General features: G+C 38.9%; 1 protein-coding gene across 1 annotated transcript in view; it reads left to right on the forward strand.

Annotated features, from left to right (window-relative positions):
- The window catches only part of LOC150091382 (uncharacterized), a 576,879-nt gene that overhangs the window by 174,691 nt on the left and 377,024 nt on the right, over positions 1-25,164 (forward strand). Inside the window, exon 2 of the mRNA XM_090390158.1 lies at positions 2,817-3,032. Coding sequence (XP_090246284.1) covers positions 2,817-3,032 — 216 coding nt within the window. The remainder of the gene's footprint in view (positions 1-2,816; positions 3,033-25,164) is intronic.

The following is a 25,164-nucleotide window of genomic DNA, read 5'->3' on the forward strand; positions in this document are numbered from 1 at the left end:
TTTAATTCAACCTTACCAAGTTATTTTGGAATTGCTATTCCTCGAGTGAAAGACCTTGCGTTTTGCTGCATTAAAACATAACTGAAACTTTTCTGTCACCCTTGAAGCCTATCTGAGTTCATCTTAAGGAGTGCTGCTCGACGCTAATCATTAACCACTTTCTCCATTTACATTATTTGTATATTTAGCATATAGCCTTATATATATTTTAATCTCTACTTTCTCATCTCTCTTTGGCCATCTTAAGTAGAAATTTAAATATAAAAGGAGGGTGTTGGGGGTTCTGTTTCCGATTCTTATTTGTGTTAAAATTTTCTTCTTTTGTGTGGTTTAGACTTTTTAATGGAATTTGCAATAATGCGGTCTTGAATGATTGAGTCAGTATCTGAACCATGACCTCCACCCAGTATACACACCACCAAAACAAAGCCCTCGTGTCTAGTACAGTTGTTACGATCGATTTTCTTTTAAACCGTCAGGGTGCGATTCCTGGAAAGTTCAGAAGTTATTATGAAATTTTTGTCATGCTGTAGCCCAGTTATATTAGTCTCCAGTCATGGAGACTAATAGTTTTTCTTAGTCACCTCGGTGCTAATCCTAAAAATCACATATAACTCTCTAAAAAAAAAAAAGTGTAATAGACGCATATCATCAAGTTTATCTTATTACATCCGGATCTCCCGGAAGTAATAAGCTTTATTACTTCCTTACTCCTTTTTTACCTTTTTGATATTCCATGCTGTATTTAAGTTGCGCTTTGCTTATTAAATAGAGCATGTTAAGGCATTTCAAAGTTAGAATTATAGGCATGATGTTTGTAAAACATACGCTTTAATTTCCATTTGTTTTTGTATTTTGTCATTTTAAGACAAATGAAAGAATTGAATCGTATATTGCAATTGAAATAGTGATTGAAACTTTAGTGCAATATGAAGGTTGTCTTACACTGAGTATTTTTCCCCCATTTATTCTTATGAATGAAATTTGTTTGGTACTTAACATATTTCTGTAAGGCATAGCGTCCAGCGTAATGGTCGTGGCCGCTGTTAGTAGGGTATTATTTGCTGAACTTAGCGTTTTAAGTGGTTCTTAAATACACTAGAAGTCGTGTTTGGTAGATCTAGTTTCAAATTGAAAATAAATTCCTGAATTGGAGGTGATAAAAACTGCTGATTAAACATTTAAATTTTTGGAAAACCGGGATATTTATGTGTCTCGAAGAGAAACTGGGAAACCGGGTAAGATATTGAAAACAAAGACCTCTGGTCACGTTAGAACAGTTCAGTTCTATCCTGTGTAATGGGATTGAGAGATTCAAGCTCATTTTAAACTTTTCTCACAGAACTCAAGATGCTGGCCAATGTTTCTTAAAATATTCTACATTCTATTAATATTAACAAGTGTTTAAATTTGAGGCACTCCTCCCCTTTTTGAGCTTGATGACATGGTATTTTTTGCCACCCGCCAATCGGAGTACATATTACTATGGTAAATACATGACCTACAAATTATAAACATTTTGAAAACCGCAAAGGACTAGCCATGTCCTGTGTAGAACGTTTCACATGCACGGCCTGTATTTGCCATAGTAATATGTATTTCCAATTAAAGGGGAACAAGGCAGGCGATTTGTCACGGGACTTGAGCACAAAATGGTAGGGGTACCTAAATTTTAAACAATTGTTAATATTGATACAAAAATATGGAGACTGTGGTGAATTCTTCACGTGCTAGTTGTAGACCAGTTTTGAACAAGATTTAAAAAAAATCGAAAGGGGACTGCAGCTAATGTGCTATTTAGAGCTATTCCACACGCACCTTTGGGTGGCATTGCATTCGTGATTAAAGAAAACAAGATGGTGAAACAATGCGTAACAAAAAAAAAAAAAAAAAAAAAGCTGCCACTGAATTTGGGGGGGGGGGGGTTGAAACGGAAAGTCAGTGGACTGAGGCAGACAATTAAAAAAACATACACGCAGAGAGAGAGAGAGAGAGAAAGAGAGAATTCAAAATGTGGATTATTGTATTACAAGAAATAATTTTTCGTAAATTTCACTCGAAATTAGGAAGACACACGATCAGTTATGTTTAAAGGACAACAAATTTTAGACAGTATAGTCATCTTTGGAATATAAGAATTTTGCATGTGTAAAAAAAAAAAAAAAAAAACCAACTATTACAAAAAATGAAAATCCAACTTATTCCTTCTTCGTTGTGCTTATTACACCCGTTCAGCACCTTTTCCCAGTTCGAAATAATCATCAGCTTTTGTCACAATTGTTTTTCTATATTCTTTGATTAATTTCTAAGAAATTAACAAGTTGTCTAAATATTTTTAATTCAGTTGTCATGTGCTCGCCGTTTTCCAGGTTGAATTACCTGCTGATATACCTATAAAATTATAATACATTCACTCGTTAAAGATGGTGATCTGAATCAGTAGATGTAATTTTAGTTCAATTGTCTGAAGTATTTCAAAGTGAAATATAAAGAGGATATTGAGAGTACACTTATTTATTCAGTTTTCATCATTCATTACACTCTTTCCATCTTAAAAGTGTGTTGGATAAATAATGAATTTGCTCTCGACTTAGAAATGCATTGGAAGAATCATTTTGTCATATACTTTACAACATCGTTGTATAGAATTATTTCATTATTATTAATTATTATTTTTTATTACTGTTCTATTATATTTAAATATTGATATCCTATGTTTTATTATAATTATTTAGAAGAATAGTATAAAATGAAATGCTTCAATTTTAGCTTTCAGTCTATCACATCAGTATTCTCTTTCATTTTTTTAATCTCAGCCAACTGAAACTTGAACTCCAGCGCTTGAGAAAAAAGGGTGCTTTGCGTCAGGGATTGGATCCTACCCGCTCGTGTGCTCGCTGTATGAGTGAGCTGGGCCGCATTATTAACCGTGGCGCTCTATGCACTGTATGCCGCAAGAAGGTGTGCAAGTCGTGCCGACAGTATGGCGACGATGGGAAGCAGTGGATATGTATCGTCTGCCACAAACAGATGTAAGTACAACTAGATAGGATTTTTTTCTTTTCTTGCAGCCTTTGTGTGTGTTGTGTATAATTTCAGATAAAATTTAAAAAATGTACTTCAAGTATATAGTCTATATAGAAGAGCAAATGAATGTTTTTATTTGGTATGAAGTTTGGCGGCATAACAGGTAGGTGAAACAAGTGTGATTGTGTGTTGTCATTTACTGCATTTGAATGGATAGCCAGGTAAGACCATACATCGTGCTACCTTACACAGGTATCGATTCGGTCGCTTGCATGGTTGGCGGTAACTTGGCTCTAAGTTCCAATCTGTCAACTATGGAAGAAGTACCTTTGACATTTTATTGTATCTAGTTTCTCGTAGTTTATAAAGTAGTAGCAACAGATGATCAATAATGTTTTTACACTTCTGGTGCTTAAATAAATGCGATATCTTGTGCAATTTGTTTTGTAACGCAGAGCGAAAGTAGGAGTTCTTGTGCGGCTTTGATTTAACTGCTGGAGAAGTCGATATATACACAACTTGTCTGCTGTCTACTTTACGGTGGGAATGATAACATGTGAACTCATCTCTAAACTGAGAGTTAGGCTCAATTTGTTCTTTATTTATTTTTATCAGTGCAGTGTAAACATCGGGCATATTTAGGCGCATTTTATTATCGGATTATTTAAAGGTGACCGCTTTTCTAAAGCTTTCGATTTCCGATTTAATTTTACTTTGAAATACGGTCGGTTCTCTATAATATATTTCTTCTCCCATTAGACAATTCGATAATACGCACGCTTTATGTTTTTTTTTTCTCCCATTTTATATGAATAATCAGTACGTAGAAGTGTAAAACATGATAGATTCCATATGACTGAATTCGGCGCAACAATTTACATGAATTAATCTTTCAAGTTTTGAACTGTACTTTATTTAAATGTTTATTCCTTTTATGTTCCAATTTCTTTCGGTATTTGGAGTCCACAATTTTACGAAATTTTAATAAGTATATGAAATATTTTTAGATCTACATTTGGGTGCTTGTTAGAATGTTGGAAGTCTAAATGTGAGTTCTTACGCTGTTTTTGAGTCATTTTTCCACAGTAAGAGGGGATGCTAATAAATTGCCGGTCGGATCCACTTCAGTTTCTTGACAAATGGGTGTCAAATTGTAAAAGAGCATATCACTTTCTGTTAAATAGCCGATTTGCTTTAAAAAAAACCGTAATATGCATTTCTATTTGTTTTACAGGTTCAAGAAAGCATGGCAGTCTAAAAGGTCACTTTCAGCGAAACTGAAGGTCGGGCGGTTATGAAATACCTGTAGAGAAAAACACCAAAAGGAATTCGTGCTTAATACGTTAGGAGAACATGCTGATACGTTAGGTGGCGTTCTAAGAACAGTGGCCATGCTATTCAACCATCAAAAGCTAGATTGTAATTTGTTTCTTTTATTATTATTATTATTATTATTATTATTATTTAACACTGAGGATGCAGAGAGAGAGGACAGGAAGATAGTTTCTGTGACAGTCTCTGAAAATCTTGATGCCATGATACTATCTGATAGATGAATTTTTTAAACGGATAGTTGATACTCAAGGCATGTCCAGGGAACGTGTTGGAGGATGTGTTATTCATGAAATGGGTCCCTAAATGCTGATCAAAAGCGACAGCGTGTCTTGTCTTCAACTGCCATTCGTCACTATTTTGAGCAAGGTGCCAGTGATTTTTTAGAGCGACTTGTGACCGTGGATGAAACATGGTTGGTTCATTATGATCCAGAGATCAAAGAGCGGTCGAAAGAGGGAAGGCACAGTGGCTTATCCCGTAGAAAGAAGTTCCGCACGCAGGAATCCGCTGGGAAGGTTGTGGCCTCTGTCTGTTGGAAAAGGATGAGATTTTGTTTATTGACTATCTGTAAAATAGTTTTTTTTTTTTTTTTTGGTAGTTGTTGGCGCATTGGCTTCTGTGGCCATAATGCACCTCCCAAGGTTTTTGCAGTACTTTGATCCAAGCCCGAGGCGGGATTCGAACCCGCGACCTTTGGGTTGCCAGGCAGCACTTTACCCACCCGGCTAGCCCGGTTGGCTGTAAAATAGTAAAACGATAACTGCGGAACATTATTCATCGCTTTTGGACAAACTGAAGGAGAAATTGAAGGTCAAATGCAGATGAAAGCTCAACTGAGAAGTGCCATGACCATAACCACTTACACAGTTCCAGTAGGCTTCTAATGTACTCGTTCGGGATCATATATTGGACCAATACCGAGTTGGAGGAGATTGAGATCAACTAGGATAATGATTACGAAGAGCCACCAACTCCACCAGAAATTGGCCATCGAGAGACTGACCATAGCCTGGAAGGGAGGAAGGAATATTGATCTTGTTGAACAAGAGAAGGCGATTAAGAACCTGCAGGATTACTTCCAGGAAAACACAGCACCAATCGACCAAACTATAAGAAAGATAGACAAACGGCACTCAGCCTTAATAAGGAGACCCCAGTTACATAGACAGAAGAAACAAAGACAGAAATATGGGCGAAGGCACTCAGTGGCAGGCTTGCCGTACAAGACAAGATAATCAACACCAGGAACTACAGGAAATACGTCGTCAAGGATCCTGGAGTGGCAGATGACACATGTCTATGCCCCTTGGCCACAGAAACAGTCCAGCAGATCGCTCTTTGATGCAGGGTGATCGCTCAGACGGAGTACACTCATAGACACGACCAGATCGCCAGGATAATACATCAGAAGCTAGCATAAAAATACCTTAATCAAAGAAAGGTGTACCGTATTACAAGTACGACTCAGGCCGTACTAGAGACCCTTACTCACAACCTATACTGGGATCGCGCCATAATAACTGACAAGACGATCTCGCACAACAGACCAAACATAACCCTCATCGTTAAGAAAGAAATAGCTATCTACCAGATCGGCATACTGGTGCCCAACACCAGCAACTTCCAGAAAACCTACGAGGAAAAGACAGGAGGTCAGAGAAATGTGGCATATGGAACAAGTAATGACCATTCCAATCACATGTCAACCACTAGCATGGTGCTAGAGAACCTCCATAAGAACTTAACAGCAATAGGCCTCGTAGAGAACACTTGCATGGAAGGCCAGAAAGCCGTGATCCTGAACACCTGTAGGATATTAAGAAAGTTCTTCGGTCAATCATACTAACCGAACATAACAAACCACCGCACGCATCTTGTACCAGTACCTTCGCGGGATGGGAAAATAGGAAAGGGATGTTTGTAAATGAATATTTTACTTTCTGAAATCACCAGACGTTCATCAATCGGCGAATAGCACAATGATATTTATAAAGTCATAAAGGGCCAACATGGATGGCAATTTACATGTTAGTAACTATTTTAATATTGATAACGGTGTGTTTGGGTGGTGTCATACGACACCATTCAAACCTATTAGAAGTTCGTAATTGTTATGGCGTAATGCAGCCATCGTGATATTTGATATCGTCCTTTAAGTCAAGCATAGGTACTGAGGTTATTCACAGTGCGCCTGTGCATCTTCAGGTAACAGCAGACACTGTGTTTGAGAAAAACTATTTTCTTCTCAGGATTTTTCACCTGGAGGAGTCCTCAGGATTAGCATTTGGGGAATACATTGGCCATGGCCGTGAAAAGGCCATACTTGTAGTATTTAGTATTAGTAATGGCCACATGGTGCAAGGAAGCCTATGGCTTATGCTGCACCAGCCAAAAAAATAAAAATAAATAAATAAATACAAATAAATAATAATAATAATAATAAAATAAATAAAAAATAAAAATAGTGCGGTCTCCAAATTGGCTTTTGCCCGCCTCAATGTGCAGATGGGAGAAAACCCTTTCGGTGCAGTCTGATTCACTGTTCTACTTTTCAGTATTGAGAGCATCACCGATATTTCCATCACTGTGGCACGTTGTTCCACTTATCACTGTTGCCTTGTAGTGTCATATTATAAATGACATGAGTAGTACTTATGGTTATTTTTTGGGACGCTCCATCAGATCCCTTGAATGTCCGAAATGGCTCAGATGATGGGGCTCTGAGTATTAAGCCTCATTGTAGAAGTCGAATTCTTGTCGACGGTGTTTCTCTTCTAGTATAATTTTAATAAATTGACTCAGCATAAATCCTGAGGTCAGATTTATCAGGTTTTAGGGCCTTTGATGATTCTTCCCGTTACAAGTCTAATATAAGAAGCGTTTTTTTTTTTTTTTTTTTTTTAAACTTATATGGTAGTAATACTATTTAAAAAGAAACATTTGAGTTTAATAAGATTTTAAATGATTTTATTATACAATATTTTATTATTTTAACATTTATGGCCCATTTTTAATGTTTGTAATACTCATTAATTATTAAATTGAATAAAATGACATTAAGTGAAATTTACTGAAAAAAAGATTTTACTCGGAACCGGTGGTGATGAAAGCCTTCTTTTGAAAGTTATGGGAGAATTAGGGAAGACACTGGCCTCCTGTTCGTATTATATAAAAGAAAAGCTTTATCGGAAATTTGCAAATAAATGAAGTTAGCTTATTTGCAATGTGTGTTTGTGATTCTCATTGTAATAATATTAACCTAGACAGTAATGCTACTTGGTGGGGGGTTAGGTTTTTAAGCACAAGTTAAATCAACAGTTACCCATGTATCCTAAAGCAGTCAGAAGGAAAATTATGAAATCTTATTATAGGGATCAAATACAAAGTTATAATGAAAAGACAACATCGAGTGCACCGAACTTTGAGAGAGTCTCAATGTCCATTACTAGGACTAGGGCATGTCTCTCTTTTTTTATTATTTTATTTATTTATTTGTTTGTATACTATCGACGATAATAATGCTACTCAGGCTGAGTTCCGAATGATTTGGACAGGCTTCATGGATGGTCGGTGAATGACAGTCTATAAATAATTATTTATTTGTTTGTATACTATTGACGATAATAATGCTACTCAGGCTGACTTCCGAATGATTTGGACAGGCTTCATGGATGGTCGGTGAATGACAGTCTATAAATAATTATTTATTTGTTTGTGTACTATCGACGATAATAATGCTACTCAGGCTGACTTCCGAATGATTTGGACAGGCTTCACGGATGGTCGGTGAATGACAGTCTATAAATATTTATTTATTTGTTTGTATACTATCGACGATAATAATGTTACTCAGGCTCAGTTCCGAATGATTTGGACAGGCTTCATGGATGGTCGGTGAATGACAGTCTGCATTTGAGAAATAACAACACATAAAAACTTGGCTTGGAGAACAGAATGACGCAGAATCAGTAACGCTTTTGCATTCATTAGTTGTTGAGCCCTCGATACAGTAATGTTTACCATCTGGGTGGAAAGGCCCGGGTTAGTATCTCGTCAGTAAAGCCAGGAAATTTTGTGGGCTTTTTCACAACGTGGCTGAGTTGGTGTGTCTCAGGCGATGTCGGTAATAGAGGCATGTGATGCAAGAAAGCAAGCGTATGTAGCATCAGCCAAAAAAAAAAAAAAAAAAAAGGAAAACAAATTCACACAACCATTCCCTCTAAACGTTTGTCCAGTTCCTCCTTGAATTTATTTAAGCTATCAACTTCCACAACGACAGATGGAAGTTTGTTCCTACAATTATCCACCCGCTGGCTAAAGGCAAATTTCCGCATATCTATTGTACAACTGTCTTTCCTCAATTTGAATTTATGCCCTCTTAGGTTCGTAATCTAAGCAAGCGGAAGAATCCCATCAGAATTCAGCGTGCTCAACCCATTGAAGGCCTTATACACCTCAGTCAGATCACCTCGCAGGTGCTTAGTCTCCAGCCGCTGCAATTTGCAGAACTTAAGCCTCTCTTGGTAAGAGGATCACCTCGTTCCCCTCACTAATTTTGTTATCCTTCCCTGTACACGCTCATGCAAATCTACATCCTTCCTAAAATGAGGCCTCCAAACCTGTACGCAGTACTCAAAACGTGGCCTGACCATTGTCTTATACAAAGAGATAATCACCCCTTTTTCCTGTTAGCAAAATTCCTGTATATCATTGACAAAACCCCATGACCTGCCCTGGCAGCCTGTCTGCATTGCTCAGAAAATTTCATATCTGACTGCACAATTACTCCCAAGCCTTTCATTTTTCTACCACCCTAAGTGTAGTACCACACAGTTGGTACATTCCTCTGTGGTTGCTTCTACCTATATGCAGTATTTTGCATTTTTCAATGTTATACTTCAGTTGCCACTTCTCAGCCCAAATTTTATAGATCTAGTTGCAGTAGCACACTGCCATTACGGTCATTAACAACCCTGCCAACCTTTGTATCATCTGCAAACTTCGACACTAAGTCTGATATACTTTCATCAGTATAATTGATAAATATACAAAACAACAGTGGGCCCAACACCGAACCCTGTGGGACTCCACTAATAATACTCCACACATAGTCCACGAAGAGCAGCGTCCATTGATTACCACTCTCTGTCTTCTCCCGCTCAACCACTCTTTTATCTATTGTAACAACTTACCCTTAATACCATTCTGCTCCAATTTGTACAGTAGTCTTCCCTGCGCAATGTTTCTCTTGAGACAGAATTCAAACGCCGAAGAGAGTGGAGGGGGTCAAACAAAGCATTCAAAGTCAGAAACTAGTATTGGGTTTTAGTTAGATAAAGTATGTGTTTTGCGCCAAAGCAAGTAAGACTATGAGATGTCGCATCTTTAGTTCCTTTGTATGTCTTTATCTCCCGGAAACTCGGGTATTTCGTCCAGCAAGCAGCAAACCGACCGATGGATACATGCAGTTGCAGGCCAAAGGAACTAAAGCTGTGACATCTCATAGTCTTACTTGCTTTGGCGCTTAACACATACTTAACCTAACTAAACCTAATACTGGTTTCTGAGTTTGAATGCCTTTTTTTTTCCCGTCCACTCTCTTCGGCATTTGAATTCTGTCTCATAAGAGAAACATTCGTTTTGCCTGTTGCGCCATGTGAAACATAGTGTAGAGCACTTGCACTTATTCATCCAGTGAAACTATCCTTCTCTCTTCTCTTCATCCTTTACACTTATGAAACTGGAATAGCGGTACACTCTCTTGTATCGTTTTAATGTAGCTTACGTCAAGTCATTCTTACCCACTTGATCATGTACACGGCAGTTACTAGTATGTGATGAATGACATTATGTTTTGAACAACTTTATATTATGCTTACAAGATGTGTGTATTAGAGAAATTTTATGCTTACAAGATGTGTGTATTAGAGAAATTTTATGCTTACAGATTAATTTCTAACTGCATACAGTAGCAAGATTATTTCAAAACTGATTAAAATTCATAAAGTCTATAGCGTTTTAAAATCATAATTACTGGATTAGTTTTAGTTGATTTGTTTAAATCAAGATCCTAGTATTCAAACACAATTGGTCCAACAAAAGATTTGAAGTAGTGGCAATGTTTAAGCGTTCTATTTTCTCTTTGTTCTCAAAATTAAGTGCGTACTAGCGTTTTGGTTATTTTCTGCCGAAAACAGCCTACTTTTTATATATAAATTACCATATTTAATCAGATGAACGCAATTGTTATTCAAAGCCAGTAGACTTCGAAATCGTTACACTTAAATTTTCTATTTGAGATATTTGTTAGCTCTCACTGTCGCCGAATAAGATATGTAAATAGTAATTGTATTTAAATGATTGCAATCATCTCAGGGAGCAGCTGGGAAATTAAAAAGGAAACCGTGGCGATGGTTTTGATAATTACTTAGTGGATTTAAAAAAAAAAATTTTTTTTGAATCTCTTTGTGTGTAATGCGTGTATTTCCATGTGCATCTTTCCTAATGTACCAAGTTTGAACTATTGGAGGGAAAACTTAATTGTAAAATATTACTCACAGTGTTGAGGAATCTGAAATAAATTAACTGCTTGTTTTATATATCCTTATATTCTCGCGAACTTCATGAATGAAAAGAAATTGCCCCTTTAATTTATTTGTAGATATTTGTAGTGTCCTGATATTTAAGTCCTGGTGTTCAGTGTTCCAAAAATCTGAAACGGGTTCTTTAAATACTTTTTACAGATTAAAAGACCATGACCTTTTAATCTGTATTGATCATGGCTTTACTAGTTTTGGAAAGAATTAAGGATGAGTTATTACTCTTACAAAATATATGTAGGATTTGTGTGTGTGTACTGCAAGTGGCTTATAGTCCATTTTCTTCACGACCATTAGGCTTTTCGTCAGTGACATTAGACAGATAGGATGAGGAGAGTTCGGGTAAATTAAATAACTGTGTTTAGGAATTATTACTTCATTTTAACAATTACCGTAGCCATAATTTTTTCTTTAAAAAGTTTGATTATATTAGCATTATAAGATGCGAACAGTTACTCTGCTTTGTCCACTGAGCGTTGCTTTTTTTTACAAATAGCATAAGATATATTCTAGAGTATCTGTGATACAACCTAATAGCATGAATTTTAGGAGAGTCCATTGTTAGCATACATGATTATAGGAGAGTCCATCGATGTATGGGCATACTGTATATCCAAAGCACTGAGTGAGCTCCTTGCGTGTCTTCTACGAGATGCATTTTTATCCTAGAAGTCTTTAATCGGATTTTCCGGACAAGAAAGCACTAGCTAAAAAAAAAAAAAAAAAAAAAAAAAAGAAAGAAAGAAAGAAAGAGAGAGAGAGAGAGAGAAGAGGCCAAGACGGGAAATTGCTTAGTAAGCTGAAAGAAGTGCTTCCTTCGTTACTATGAAGTTCTTTGACGTGTGCTGGTCGCGAATGCAAAGCGCTCATAATCTTAGGATAAAAATAGCGTCAGAAGCTGAAGGATAGTATTAGGAAACTAATAATTCTGAGAAAGTTGCAAATATGCCACAGTTAGTGATTCATTCGAGAGAGAAAGACCTACCAGGCCATGCAGCAGTTCCTCCTAGTGATTTTTATTCAGCCAATGGGAGAAGAGAGATGCGGGTTACGTGGTAATACGTAACAGAAGTCTGTGGTAAAATGAGCTTCTGTTTAAGCGTCGTCACGCGCTATGTTTATCTAACATGACCACGCGGTACCATTCTTAATTTCCATATGTAACGTATTTATCTTAACATATTTATGTAACGTATACGTATTCATAGCAGAGGAAGAGACACAGTTTTGAAAGCTTCTGTATTATTTTACTCTATTAATTAAAAGAAGCGAGTGCAGCGAGCAGGGGGCGAAGCTCTCTGTTATTATTATTATTATTATTATTATTTTCTTTCCGCAGAAAGGTGGAGGAATTTTTGCCTGAAACTGTTATTATTTCAGGCAAAAATGAAATTTGTTTTGTTTATACCACCTCATAGTTGTAATAATTATGACTCAATGGAATAATCAGTTTTTAAAACTGTAGCCAATAAAATGAAATACAGTAGACGCCGTTTATTGTGATCGCTTGGAGACTTTGTTAAAGTGATAACAATAACCGATGGAACAAGATTGCAGCTGGCTGTTCAGCGTTGTTTACTGATCCAGAGCGGAAATGTGTACACAAAAAGGTGGCAGTGGACAGAAATAAACAATATATAAATAAATAAATAAACAAGTGGACAGAAATCAAGCAGTATACAATACTTTTAATTTGACTTCCCACTACTTCTTCGAGAAAGTCATCTACAAAATTAAACTATCAATAACACTTCTGTAAATTTTATTTTAGCAAGCGAGTTATAAATTACTGGAATAAGTTACGTACATGGGTGGTAGAAGCTGACAGTTTGGGGAAATTCAAAAGGTCAGCTGGATAATTACCTACGGGAGGAGGGAAACGCATAGACTGTCTATTTCCTTTTCTCTTAGTAATTATTATTATTATTTTTTTTAAATTTTTTCTTCTTCTTCTTATTATTATTTTAAAAAAATTTATTGTTATTATTATTTTCTTATTTTAATTTATTTTTGTTATTTTATTTTATTATTATTATTTTATTATTTATTTATTTATTATTTTTATTTTATTTTATGTTTTTTGGCTGGCGCAGCATAAGATTCCTTGCGCCATGTGGCCATTGCTAATACTATTACTAAATCCGTACAAACCATTAAAAACAAATAAAGAAAATATTAAAATCGAGAATTAGAAATGGGTTACTGTTCTACTGTAAAATAATGTTAAATACAGCCAAAAGATTGGTAGGAGTAGAGATACAGTACTTTCTTTTAACGAGTGGCGACACCTACTATTATGCGAACTATACGAAGCATAATCAGTAACGAGCCACACAACTTGTCAGGGTTCAAGGACAAATTGGGATGTTATGAAATCACTTCACAGCAGATGCTTAAACCGCAATAAAGCGATAACATAAATCGAAGCCTGATTACAATAAAGGTTTTGTTTTTTTTTGTAATGTATTCGTGTACATCTGATCGGAACTTCATAAAAGCGATAACATTATCTGTGATTACAATAAGCCACGTGCACTATATTAGTAAATACACTGGTGTTCAAAGAAAGTGCATCACCTAAGAATTTCACATTTCTAACCCTTTTTCGCGATGGTATGTTACATTAATGACTAGCATCACAAATAGAAATATAAACAAAATATATAGTTAAGGCAAAGCTAAGTAATATTTGACAGGTGCTCTCAAAATATTCCAAAATGAGCATTTGCAACCTTTATACAACAGTTTTGATAAACACAATTATGGCTGAAATGTTATGAGAAGTCCTCAGTTTGCTTCAGTTTATCATGTTAAATGGAAAACAAAATGAAAAGTTCACAAATGCAAACTAATATTTAGTTGAACCGCCTCTGGCTCTGATGACAGCAGCACACCGTCGAGGCATTGACAAGATCAATTTCTGAAGATAATCAACTGACAGTTCGTGGTTCCAAACGCGAATTATGGCTTCCTGAAGTTCACGAAGGGTCTTTCTGGCAACTGCAGATTCCACACGGTGCCAACAATTAATTCTCTATAGGATTCAGATCCGAGCTGTTTCCTGGCCATCTAAGAGTTGTAATGTTAGACCGTTCTTCCAAACATTTCTTCACCTGTAACAAATGCAAACACATTACTGTCGAACCTCTAATGCAGAAATGAAGCTGAAGTAACTACAGAAGTGCCCACTTACACTTTTCGCCCGATGTCAAGAAGCAGAGTCTTCTTGAAAGATGCAGTTACTTGGCAGGATGAAATGGTCTCTAATGGTTGGCAGCAATTTGCTTTCCAATATAGCCAAGTATCCATTGGTATTTACGAAACTTTTTATAAACTGTAGGTGACCTACTCCGCGATACGAAATGCACCCTCATATCATTTGGCTGGTAGGGAATTTCACTGTAGATACCATACAGTCTGGATGGTTTCTTCACCACATCTACGACGAATCGTTTGTCTCCCATCAGAGCCATGCAAGTTGAATTTCTTCTCATCCGAGAAAATAACTGACTTCTACTGCTCGGGGGTCCATTTTACATGCTCCTTATACCAAATTAATCGGGCATTTTTCATTTTTGTATGAGGTGGGGCTTTTTCTTAGGACGACGTGCTACAAGTCCATTTTTGAAGAGGCGTCTTTTGACTGTTACTGCACTTGCTACCACTCCTGTATGTTCTTCCCATTCTCTTTTCAGCTCAGACGAAGCAGCTTTACGGTTCTTAAGGCATAAGCGCTTCAAAACGCGGTCCTGTTTTTATAAAGACTCGTTTGCATCCGTTTCCTTTTTTCCCATAATTAGAACCGGTATTCTTGAGTTTGGAAAGAAATCTACTCATTGTCGACTGATTACAAGACACTCTATAAGCAATATGATGGGAAGAACATTCTTCCTCACATAAAGCAACAATAGCACTCTTTCTTTGTGGCGTCAACTGCACGTAACTGGCTATCTTGACACAAGTAAGGAATGACTGAAACTCTTGCAGAGCGTGCTTATATAGCTGAAAGTAACAGCTGATGCAATATTACGTCATCACCTACGCGTGTCAATCTTATCTGATGCAATCTGCAAGAAATATTGCCATATACTTACGTTTTTCGGACGAAAATTACAATTTTAAGGGGTGATGCACTTCCTTTGAACATCAGTGTATATTGTTTTCTGCAGTTGCTAAGTGCGGGCACTATGATAGAATTTTGTTTTTTGAATTTTAAAAAAAAAAAATTTATTTTATGATTTGAGAGAGCCGGGCCCCATGATTTTACGAACCTTGGGCAGTTTCCTTGTTGGCCTAGGGGTAAGATAGGCCCTAGTGATAACGGCGGATGAGATATGGTTTCATAATTTTGACCCAACGAGTAAGCTACAGAACTCAGTTCGGAAGTCTCCGTCATCCCCAACACAGAAAAAAGCAAAAATTGTGGCTTCTGCAGGAAAGCTTATGGTCATCTCTTTTTTTTGACATTCAAGGAATGGTTTACAAGGATGTTGTGCCATGTCATACGACTATTACAGTACTTTACTACAGAACTGTAGTAAAGTACTGTAATAATCGTAGGACATGGCAGTACTTTACTACAGAACTGTACTGCATGCAGGTAGGTGGATGCTGCATCACGATAATGCGAAACCTCATATTGCTCCAACTGTCATCGTATAGTTAGACAGCATTAATGTCAGACGCGTTCCTCATCCTCCTTACAGCCTGACCTTGCTTTTTTTTTTTTTTTTTTTATTTTAAATTTTGAAAGTTAAAGACGGAGCTGCGAGTTAAACATTTCCAGTCATCAGACGTTGCACAGACATCGGAGGTGATTCTCAAACGGATGTAAAAATGGCTTTCACCTTGTGTTAGAAGGATGGCAGGAACATTGGAGTAAGTTCATTTCATCAAATGGGGACTGCTTTAAAAATGATTATCAAAATATGGATGATTATTAAAAATGTGTGTTGTGAAAAAAAGTTATTATCATTCTTTATTGAACAGTCCTCTTGATGAATATTACATAATATCCATATGCCTTGGCAATAGAAATATGATGGACGTATTGCCTGAAAAAAAAAAAAAAAAAATTGAGTACTGTTGATTATGAGTACCTGTCAAGGGTTTGAAATGGGTACTCTGAAATACTTGAAGTACAAGTAAATTATATATATATATATAAAGAACCGTTTTACTGTATTTTCAAAGTAATTTGAACTGCATTCCAAATAATGAGACGCAATTTTCCATAATTTTTTTTTAATAATTTTTTTCTTCTCTCCTTGCACTCGAGGTTATAGTTAGCTGGTCTCTGGCAAAGATTTTATAGATTTTTGGCCCCCACTCCCGAAATTTGGATTTCTGTTCCGAAATAAAATGTGGTCTAAAATGCATGCAATTTACAGGAAGAACAGATTGAGGTCTAATGGTCCTGATTGTCGCTGCGTTTACCCCAAACAACTCAATCCCAGCATGAAAGCGGGGAACCGGTGCAAAAGGTGACCTCTCATACTGATCTTGGCCTCACCTGGGACGTTTGGCTCACATTTCAGCCTCACTTTTCCAGGATGAGGCAGAAGACGTACGCTGCTCTTTGGGCAGTGCGTCAAGAGCTCGTTGGTGTGCATCAGCCAGCGCTGCTTATTCGGCACATCCTGAGGTGTATTATGCCGATTCCTCTCTATGCTTCAGAAATTTGGTCATCTGCCCCTGCCTCATACCTTCAGAAGTATCTCAGTTTAGAGTACTGGTTGCTTAGATGGATGAACAGGGTGGTAGGCCACCCCCTAACTATCTCCAGATCTATCCTACAAGCAAATCTAGGCACTACTCCCTGGAGACATATCATCATGACAAAAAATGTTCTCACGCTTGCACGGCTTATAACGAGGCGAATTGATGCTCCATCAGTATCCGCATTAATCTCTGGCCCGAGGAGGGCAAGAGGGAAGCACCCCGACTCCTGTCTCCCTCTACGTCTTACTCTGTCAAACATCGATTCCCTGAGGAACATGTTTCCAGCCAATTGTCTTCGGATCTTCAATAAATTTAGAATCCACCCTGATAGGTTCTGTGAAGACAAGCCCTACAGGAAGGAAATCCTCAAGAACTGTTACCAGATTATGAACCTATAATACTCACCTGCTCCTGGACAGGCCTTTTTTTTTTTTTTTTTTTAACTTGCCTATTTGTATATGACAAAGACTTTCTGTCTTCATGTAATCATGTATATTTTGTACATTATTGTTTATTTAATCCTGTAAAAGTCTCGGGTAGAGCACGAATGTACCCTTGTTTATTGTACATTGTGTTCCTCGCACCTTAGTCTGTATTCACACCTTTCTGGTACAGAGCCGTCCCGGGGTGACCCAAGGTTTTTTGGGAAATAAACTGATTTTAATAATAATAATAAAAAAGCGAAAGTGTAAAAATCACTGAGGTTGCGGTTGTTAATGACTTACTCTTACGAAGTGCTGAACGTCATTCAAACAGCAACTGCGTGGAAATAAATAATAAAAAAAATTTAAAAATGAAAGAAAAAAAAATCAAATTAATACGGCGGGGATTAATACAATAAACCGAGAGATATAAAAATAAAATATATTAATATATTTTATTTTTATATCTCTTGTTTATTATTTGTTTGACAGTATTCATATATAACGTTTTAAATAAATTTTTTTCCTTCATAAAAGATAATTTTACAAGTGCATTGATTAAGCTGAATATTATCTCTGTGTCCCAGATAATTTTCTTTTCCAAACAAATAAATAATGACAAGAATGTCATTAAAATCACGGCTGTGAAGAGGGGTGGGGGAACCCATCAAAATTCCATTAGAGAATCCTGTTAACCTAAAGAACAGGACAGTGGCACAATAAGCGTACCTTCAACCTTTCACCGCCGTCTACACAATTAACTTTGAAGAATTTATTAATATCGTCACTCTTAATAAAATTTTCGCATTTTATAATTGCATAAAAAAGGAGAGCTTAATAATGATTGTATACTTGGCAGAATTGACAGCTTCATGAATAGTCGATTCAATTTCACTCGCCAAGTTTTGTCGCTCTAGACGAGTGCTTATTTCGCCTCTTGTTTTATTTATTGGCTTAGTGGTCATAATTCTTTCTCATAAATGAACATGTACGAAACAAGACACGTGTTTTTTTTCTTCTCCATATTACACAGAGGGGATGGGGGCCTCAAAGTTCCTTTGTTTCTTTTTATTTGAATGCAATCTTAAAATTTCAACATCGCGCTCACAATAAAAATTCAAACTTTTTCATTTCGATTTGTCTTTTAGGTGATTTTCCTTCAGACTTTCTTATTTCATGATTACTTGCTTTCTTTATTTTTCATCGGTACCTTATAGCATTCTACTTCATCTCATTTCATATTCTTTTTCGTTGTACAATAATTGGGACACCGTGCATAAAGTGATAACATTGCTGAACACTTAAAAGTGAGGAATAAGTCTTGCACATACAGCGCAAATCGTAGCAGTAATACACTTCTCGACAAAATTAATAGAACACGTAGAAAACTTGGTGTAACTCGTGCGCCGACCGGGCTAGCCAAGTGGGTAAAGTGCGTGTCTGGCAACCCAAAGGTCGCGGGTTCGAATCTCGCCTCGGGCTTGGAGCACAGTATAATGCAAAAACTTTTGGAGGTGCATTATGGCCACAGAAGTCGATGCGCCAAAAAAAAAAAAAAAAAAACAGCACAGAGCGTAACTCGTGCAGCTTGCGATGAAGTGGGACAAAATATGGTGTGGTGGTGTATTATAGAATAACGATGAAATGAGGAGACAGCGATAAACTTCGAGCAGGTATAAGGAACATTTATAAGGGTTGTATAAGAATTACCAAAAAAGGTCGCATTACAGAAGTCGATATAAGATGCTCGAAAATATGGTAACATGATATCATTACGGTGTATGATACCCCTCCAACGACTAAACAGGCTTGACAGCGATGAACCATGTAAGGGTATCTATAAGATTCTGTGGCAAAAAATCTCATTCTTCCGCCAGTGCATACCTTAGCTCACCAAGTGACCAAGGAGTTGGCTGTCGGCATGCAATGCGACACCCAAGGGCTTTCCACACACATTTTCGATCGGATTTAAGTCTGTGATCGTGCTGGCCACGGCAGTCGTTGGATATCTTCAGTTTCAAGATATTCCTCCATATCTTGAGTACTATGTGCATTGGTATTGTCGTGCATGAAAAGAAAATGTAGGCCAACCGCACCCAAAAGGTCGCACATAGGGTTCGAGGATCTGTTCTCGGTACCTCTGCGCAGTTATGGGTCCCCTATCAAAAACACGAAGAGGGCCGTTTATCATTATTCCATCCCACACGAGAACACCACCTGCACAGTAAGTGTCCCTTTCTCTGATGTTGGAGGGATGGTACAGCATTCCTCATTGTCTCCAGATGAAATAAGATCTAGAATCTGTTTGTAGGCTAAAACGGGACTCATCTGAGAATAAAACTCTACTCCATTTGTGAAGGCTCCAAGTCACAAGTTCATGGCACCTGTTTCGACGAACTCAGCAGTGGTTTGGGGTTAATGGGATTTAAGGTAGTTGTGTTTATATGTCGGGCTCCAGAGTTTACCCTGTACGCCGCTGATGCTATTGAGAAGGCATAACGCCAAGGCCGGCAACTGTGTGTAGGTGTTTAGTATATGTGTAGGTTCTGTTGAGTGCCGGCACCTGGCATTTCGCAACTAGGGACATCTGATTCCCTGACTCCCATCCCAAGCCACATGGGGGCACCAGTTCTTGGTGCCTACACGTGGCTTGGGATGGGAGTCAGGGGGAAACCCCCCATCTTACTGGGGCTATCGGGCAAGCCAGGAGCCCCAGGGGATGCAACCCACTGATTTCCTTGCTTAGAGTCCACTTGAATTGAGCCTTGTTAATAGAGTCCGGTTGGAAATGTTTTCAACTGTGGCTGCAGCAACCTCAAGAGACAGTTGATGACAGGAAATCGTAGGGTTCCATCTTGCTGCTAGAGCCTGATAGCGGTCTGTTCTAGTTTACTAGCCCTCGGTCGACTTTGGGTAGCTCTTCTTGTAATGGTTCCTGTCTCCTGAAACTGCTTCCATAGTGCCGAGATGACATTACGTGGCACATTAAGCCAGCGTACCACCTCTGCCTGCGACTGCCCTACTTCAAGTCGTCCAATGCTCTCCCCCAATCTCAAAGAATCATCTAAATTCTAAACGTTGACTTACTATCCTGAGTACAGGATATGTGGTTATCCCACTGAGCAAGCTGAAAAACGGGAATGAAGTGATGTGGTCGCAAACCGTGTTTTTATTGGCATGAATAATTTACTTAACATGCGGCTCTGTATGGTGATAGATCGATTTCTATTGGATTGGATACTCGGAATTTGCTTGCCAGGATGCCTGTTATATCAAATATTCACATTCGGCGACACTGTTCACAAAAAAATATTCACGAAAAACATTTTGTTCTGTTAATTTTGTCGAGCAGTGTAATAAAAATGTATCTAGTTTGTTAGCTGGTATTACAGTAGCATGTTCAGGGCTTAGCCTCTCTTATCCCTACAGGACTGCTAAATAATGTTCCTACTCTGATTCAGTGAGTGGTGTTATGTCTCAGTGTCGGAATTAGAGAGAGAGAGAGAGATAATCTTTTATTACCCTTCACGGCCATAAAGCCAGGGGCTTACAGTTTCCCAAACTTGCGAAAATTGAACAATTATTTACAAAAAGGTAATTTTACAAAGAAAACATTATAATACAAAGGAGAGAACTCCTTACGAGAGTTAAATCTGCTTGAGCTGGCTTAACATCGAGATAAGAGCACCAGCTCAATCAGACAGGAACAGGTGCAAGATATACATCAGTCATTGCTGATTAGTCCTACTCGTCATAATTTTTTTCCGGTAAGTCCGGTCAGCAGCGAATTTGTTCAGGTCGGCGTCCAGTGCCTGGGTTTGCTTCAACATCTGCTGAGGAAGGAACCTGTCCGAGAGATGGAGTCGTGCTGAATGCGAGTAGAGCTCGGGATTGGCCCTAAGGGCAGCAGGGGGGATCCTCCAGCCACAGGTATCCCAGAATGAAGGTGTTGCCATTATGCCTGTTATCATCTTGACTGTTGCTAGGAGGCGTTGGTCATCGATTAAGGTGGGAAGCCGTGGAATTCCGAGAGAGTTGGCAAGCTGTGTGGTACGAATCAGAGCTGGAAGGTTGTGCTTCCTGTTGGCCCACTTTAGGAGCCAGAATTCTGTGGCAAAGAGTGGTTTCTTTATTGACGGTGCCGCTGACGCCCAAATTTCAGCAGCATAGAGTAAAGGTGGAAAGATAACTGTTCTTATGTACCTCACGGTTATCTTTTTATCTGTGATATGAAGGAGATGCTGTTTTGCTATCCACCGGAGTCTTGAAGCACGTGTGAGGAGCATATCCATGTGGGCGTTGAATCGAAGTTTTGGGTCGAATACAACGCCCAGATCACGATGGCTGAACACAATTGGGATGAGGGTGTTGCCAACCGAAGGCTGGAGAGAAGAAGGAGTTTGCTTCAATGAATACACCATGAATTCGGACTTAGCAGGATTGATCTTGAGCCCAAACTGGCAGAGGTAAGATGTGACTGTGGTGAGAGTGTTGTTAATTTCCACTTTTACCAGATCTAGGTCTTGACCGGGAATGATGGGAGTGAGTATCTTGATATCGTCCGCATAGCTCAGTAGACATCGAGAATGTGCAACCAGTGGGAAGATAATGGATGAAAACAGAAGGCCCTAAAGGACCCCTCCTTGTGGGACTCCTGCGGTGACGGATCTAGTAAGGGTGCGATCTCCTGTATGAAGCTTTATAACTCTGTTATTCAGAAGAGAGAGGAGAGAAAGCATAATATGTTCCCTGTGATCTGGAAGTGGCATTCCAGGAGAGTGAGAAGTTGGTTTACTTGGACGGCATCAAATGCAGCCTCAATGTCTAAGTAAGTCACAGCTAGTTCCTGCCTATTCTCCAATGCTGACAAGATAGTATTCGTGGTGGCTAGCAGATTGGTGATCGTTGATCTGTTTGGAAGGGAGTAGTGAATTTGGACTGGATTACTGGGCAAGATCTGCTTAGTGAGGATGGGGAGTAAGGCCTTCTCCAGGAGCTTCAGCAGGCTGGAGGAGTTGGAGATGGGTCGGAAGTGTTTAGGTTTTGATGGCGACTGAACTTTGGCTAAAGGTTTGATGAGATAGTTTTTCCACTGCTGTGGGAAAATTTTGTTCGAGAGTAACTGGTTGAAGATAATTAAAAGTGGCTGAATAATGTACAGACTTAGGCATTTGAGCATGAATTGGGGAACTCCATCATCACCGGTGGTAGACGAGGCAGGTAGAGAATTGATGGCTACGATCAGCTGTTGTTTTGTAATCTGAATGTTGTTCAACACTTCTTGCTGGATGGGCTCTGTTAGTAGAGCTAGATCTGAGTTTGGCATAGGAATACGGTTAAATCTTGTGACGAAATCGAGCCACAATTCAGGATCAAGTTGTAAAGGAAAATGAGGGTTCACTTTCTTGTATGAAATTTTTCCTTTAGCCAGCTCACGGTTAACATATAATTTGATTGCCTCAGATTTCAGGCGATTAAAATGAGCCCGTGTCCTTGAATAAACGATACGATCATTGACATTTTGAGATTGTTTCCATGTGCGATGGAGCTGTTGCTTCAGCTGGAAACTCATTTTGAGTTCAGAATTCCACCAAAGTCTTGTATATGGACTGATTGTGATCTTTTTAGAAGCAGCATATTTGGCAACCGTGTTGATCCAGTTTGTGAGAATGTTTACAGCTAGTTCTGGGTCACAAGTCTCTAAGGCCACCCAGGGAATGAGAGAGGCGGCTCTGATGCACTTATCTACGTCAAGTAAGTTGGGGCTAGTAATGTCAACCTTTGTTGTTGTCCTTCTGGCTTCTAATCTGGGGGCTGGCAGATATGCGGTTACATGCATCGGGACATGATCAGAGTCAAATGACGTTTCTGTAATGTAATCAAGGGTGCAAGGGAAAGAGGCTAGAACTAGATCTAAGAGGTTATTCCTCCTGGTTGGAGCTTCATTAATAAGTTGTAGGTCAGCACATCTCAAGTGTGTCAGAAAATCCTTTTTCAGATTAGATAGCTGAGGAGGTAAATTGAAATCACCACAAACTAAGTGAGAAGCTGTGGGATGCAGCTGATTGATTAACCAGTTGGAAACTTCAAGGATGATTTGCTGGGACGGCTTTGGGGGTATATACAGCACACAGACGTCAAACGTCACGAAGTTGTATCCTAACGTAACGAAGATTGCTTCATAGTTAGGAGAGTTACTGGATTTATTATCCAATAGCTTGAAAGCGGATTTCTTGTAGAATAATGCGACGCCTCCACCCTTGCGTGCAATCCGAGATGTGAATACGACCCCATAATCAGCTGGGGCAGCTGCTGCTAGGAATTCTTCATCATCGTTCAGCCAGGTTTCGGTGATGGCGAGCAGGTCAAAATGTTCGGAGAGCAGAATTTGCTCCATAGTATCAAGCTTGTTCCTAAGACTACGCACATTCTGATAAAAGATGGTGCAGGCAGGTACTCTGGGTACTTTGATACGGACGGGTGGTCTCTGACATGGCACTACTCGATTCAGCGGGGTGTCTCTAGGACTGATGAGCACAGGGATCGGCATATTGGTGTTCTGTGTCTGTGATTCTGGTTGCGGTAACAAGATCTGTGATTGCTATGAATCAGGGTACCATTGGTGGGAGTCTTTCCCATTACTTCTATATCGCTGCCCGAGATATGGCATAACAAGAGCTCCAGCAGGCCAGATTTCAGGATTGAAGAGTGCTTCAAAATCTGCATCAGCTACATCGATCTTAAAGGAGGCGTAGGTGGGATATTTCGTGGACAGCTTAGTGACTCTACCATTCATTTTGAATGCAGCAAGAAGGTTTTGCACATCATCGGCTGAGGTAGCATGGGAGAGCCTACTAATGAAGACATTACGCATCCGCTTGTCCCTCATTCTAGTGTTCGCAATTTGCATCTTGCTGAAGTGCAAATTGGTTCCAATAACTTTAAGATTGGGGCGCAGTTCTTTAAGAGTTGGATTACGGGTCAGTGGTTGTTCTTTTGTTCGTTGGCTTGCAATCATTGCATACGTTGTAGTGTCTCTATGGGTCTGTACATTAGATACAATCGTAGTCCCTGTATAATGGTTACCCCTCACGTTGTTTGAGGTGGAGCCACAATTGCTATGTACTTCCGCAGCCAGAGCATTATCCAGTCTCGAGCGCGAGGACCCCATATGTGAGCTTTGTGATCGCGAAAAGGGGCAATTTGGCAGGTTTTGCTCCTGATGACTTCTTTGGATCTTCTGGGAGGCAGTATTTTCAGAGTATTCGCTGGCATCTGCTGTGATTTCAGGGCACACAACTTCAGACTCACAATTTGTAAGAATGGGGGATGGAGAGGAGTCATGTGATAATAAAGATGGGGTGGTTTGGGTAGGAGCTCTCGGTTTCGCATGAACGTGTCCGTCCGGAGGATGCTGCTCATGATGGTTATTTTGAACAGCAAGATCACAAACAGAGTGCTTCAGGTCATCAAAGTTTTTTCCCAACACCTCCAATGTTTTATGCATGCATTCATTTTGTTCTCGTAGTCGCTTGTTTTCAAGCAGTAGGTCTGCGAGGATATTATGAATTGGGGATAGCTTCATGCATAAAGTTGTCTCGATATTTGTGAGGAGCGAGACAAAGAGTGGACTGTGTTCGAGTGATGCTTGATTAACTATTGCTGAGATCTCTGTTGATAGGATGTTATCCTGTTGGGAACTACTTGATTTTTGCATGATGAGATTTTGTTCTGCCAGTAATGAGTCAGGGGTCAATTCCACATGTGAATCTGGCGATCTCAGTTTTTCCGTGTCTACTTCAGGTGCGGGTGGGGTCCTGTGCTCAAGTGAATCCGAAATTTGGTTAACGTCGTTGTTAGAAGTTTCACCAGTTGTTCCTAGTGACTGCATATAATTTTCTCCCTTACAGGGGGGACACTGCCATACTTTCCGTCGCTGCTTCCCGAGCCTCTTTAGGTCCAACGCGAGACATTCGCTTCCGTATGTCTTGAGACAGGAAGTACATTCTATAGCTACGTCCGGAACAATGCCACAAATTACGCAGCTTTCATTATTTGGG

This window comes from Mastigoproctus giganteus, chromosome 1 (genome assembly GCF_048544385.1).
Source record: "Mastigoproctus giganteus isolate SK-2022 chromosome 1, ASM4854438v1, whole genome shotgun sequence".
NCBI classification, from domain to species: domain Eukaryota; kingdom Metazoa; phylum Arthropoda; class Arachnida; order Uropygi; family Thelyphonidae; genus Mastigoproctus; species Mastigoproctus giganteus.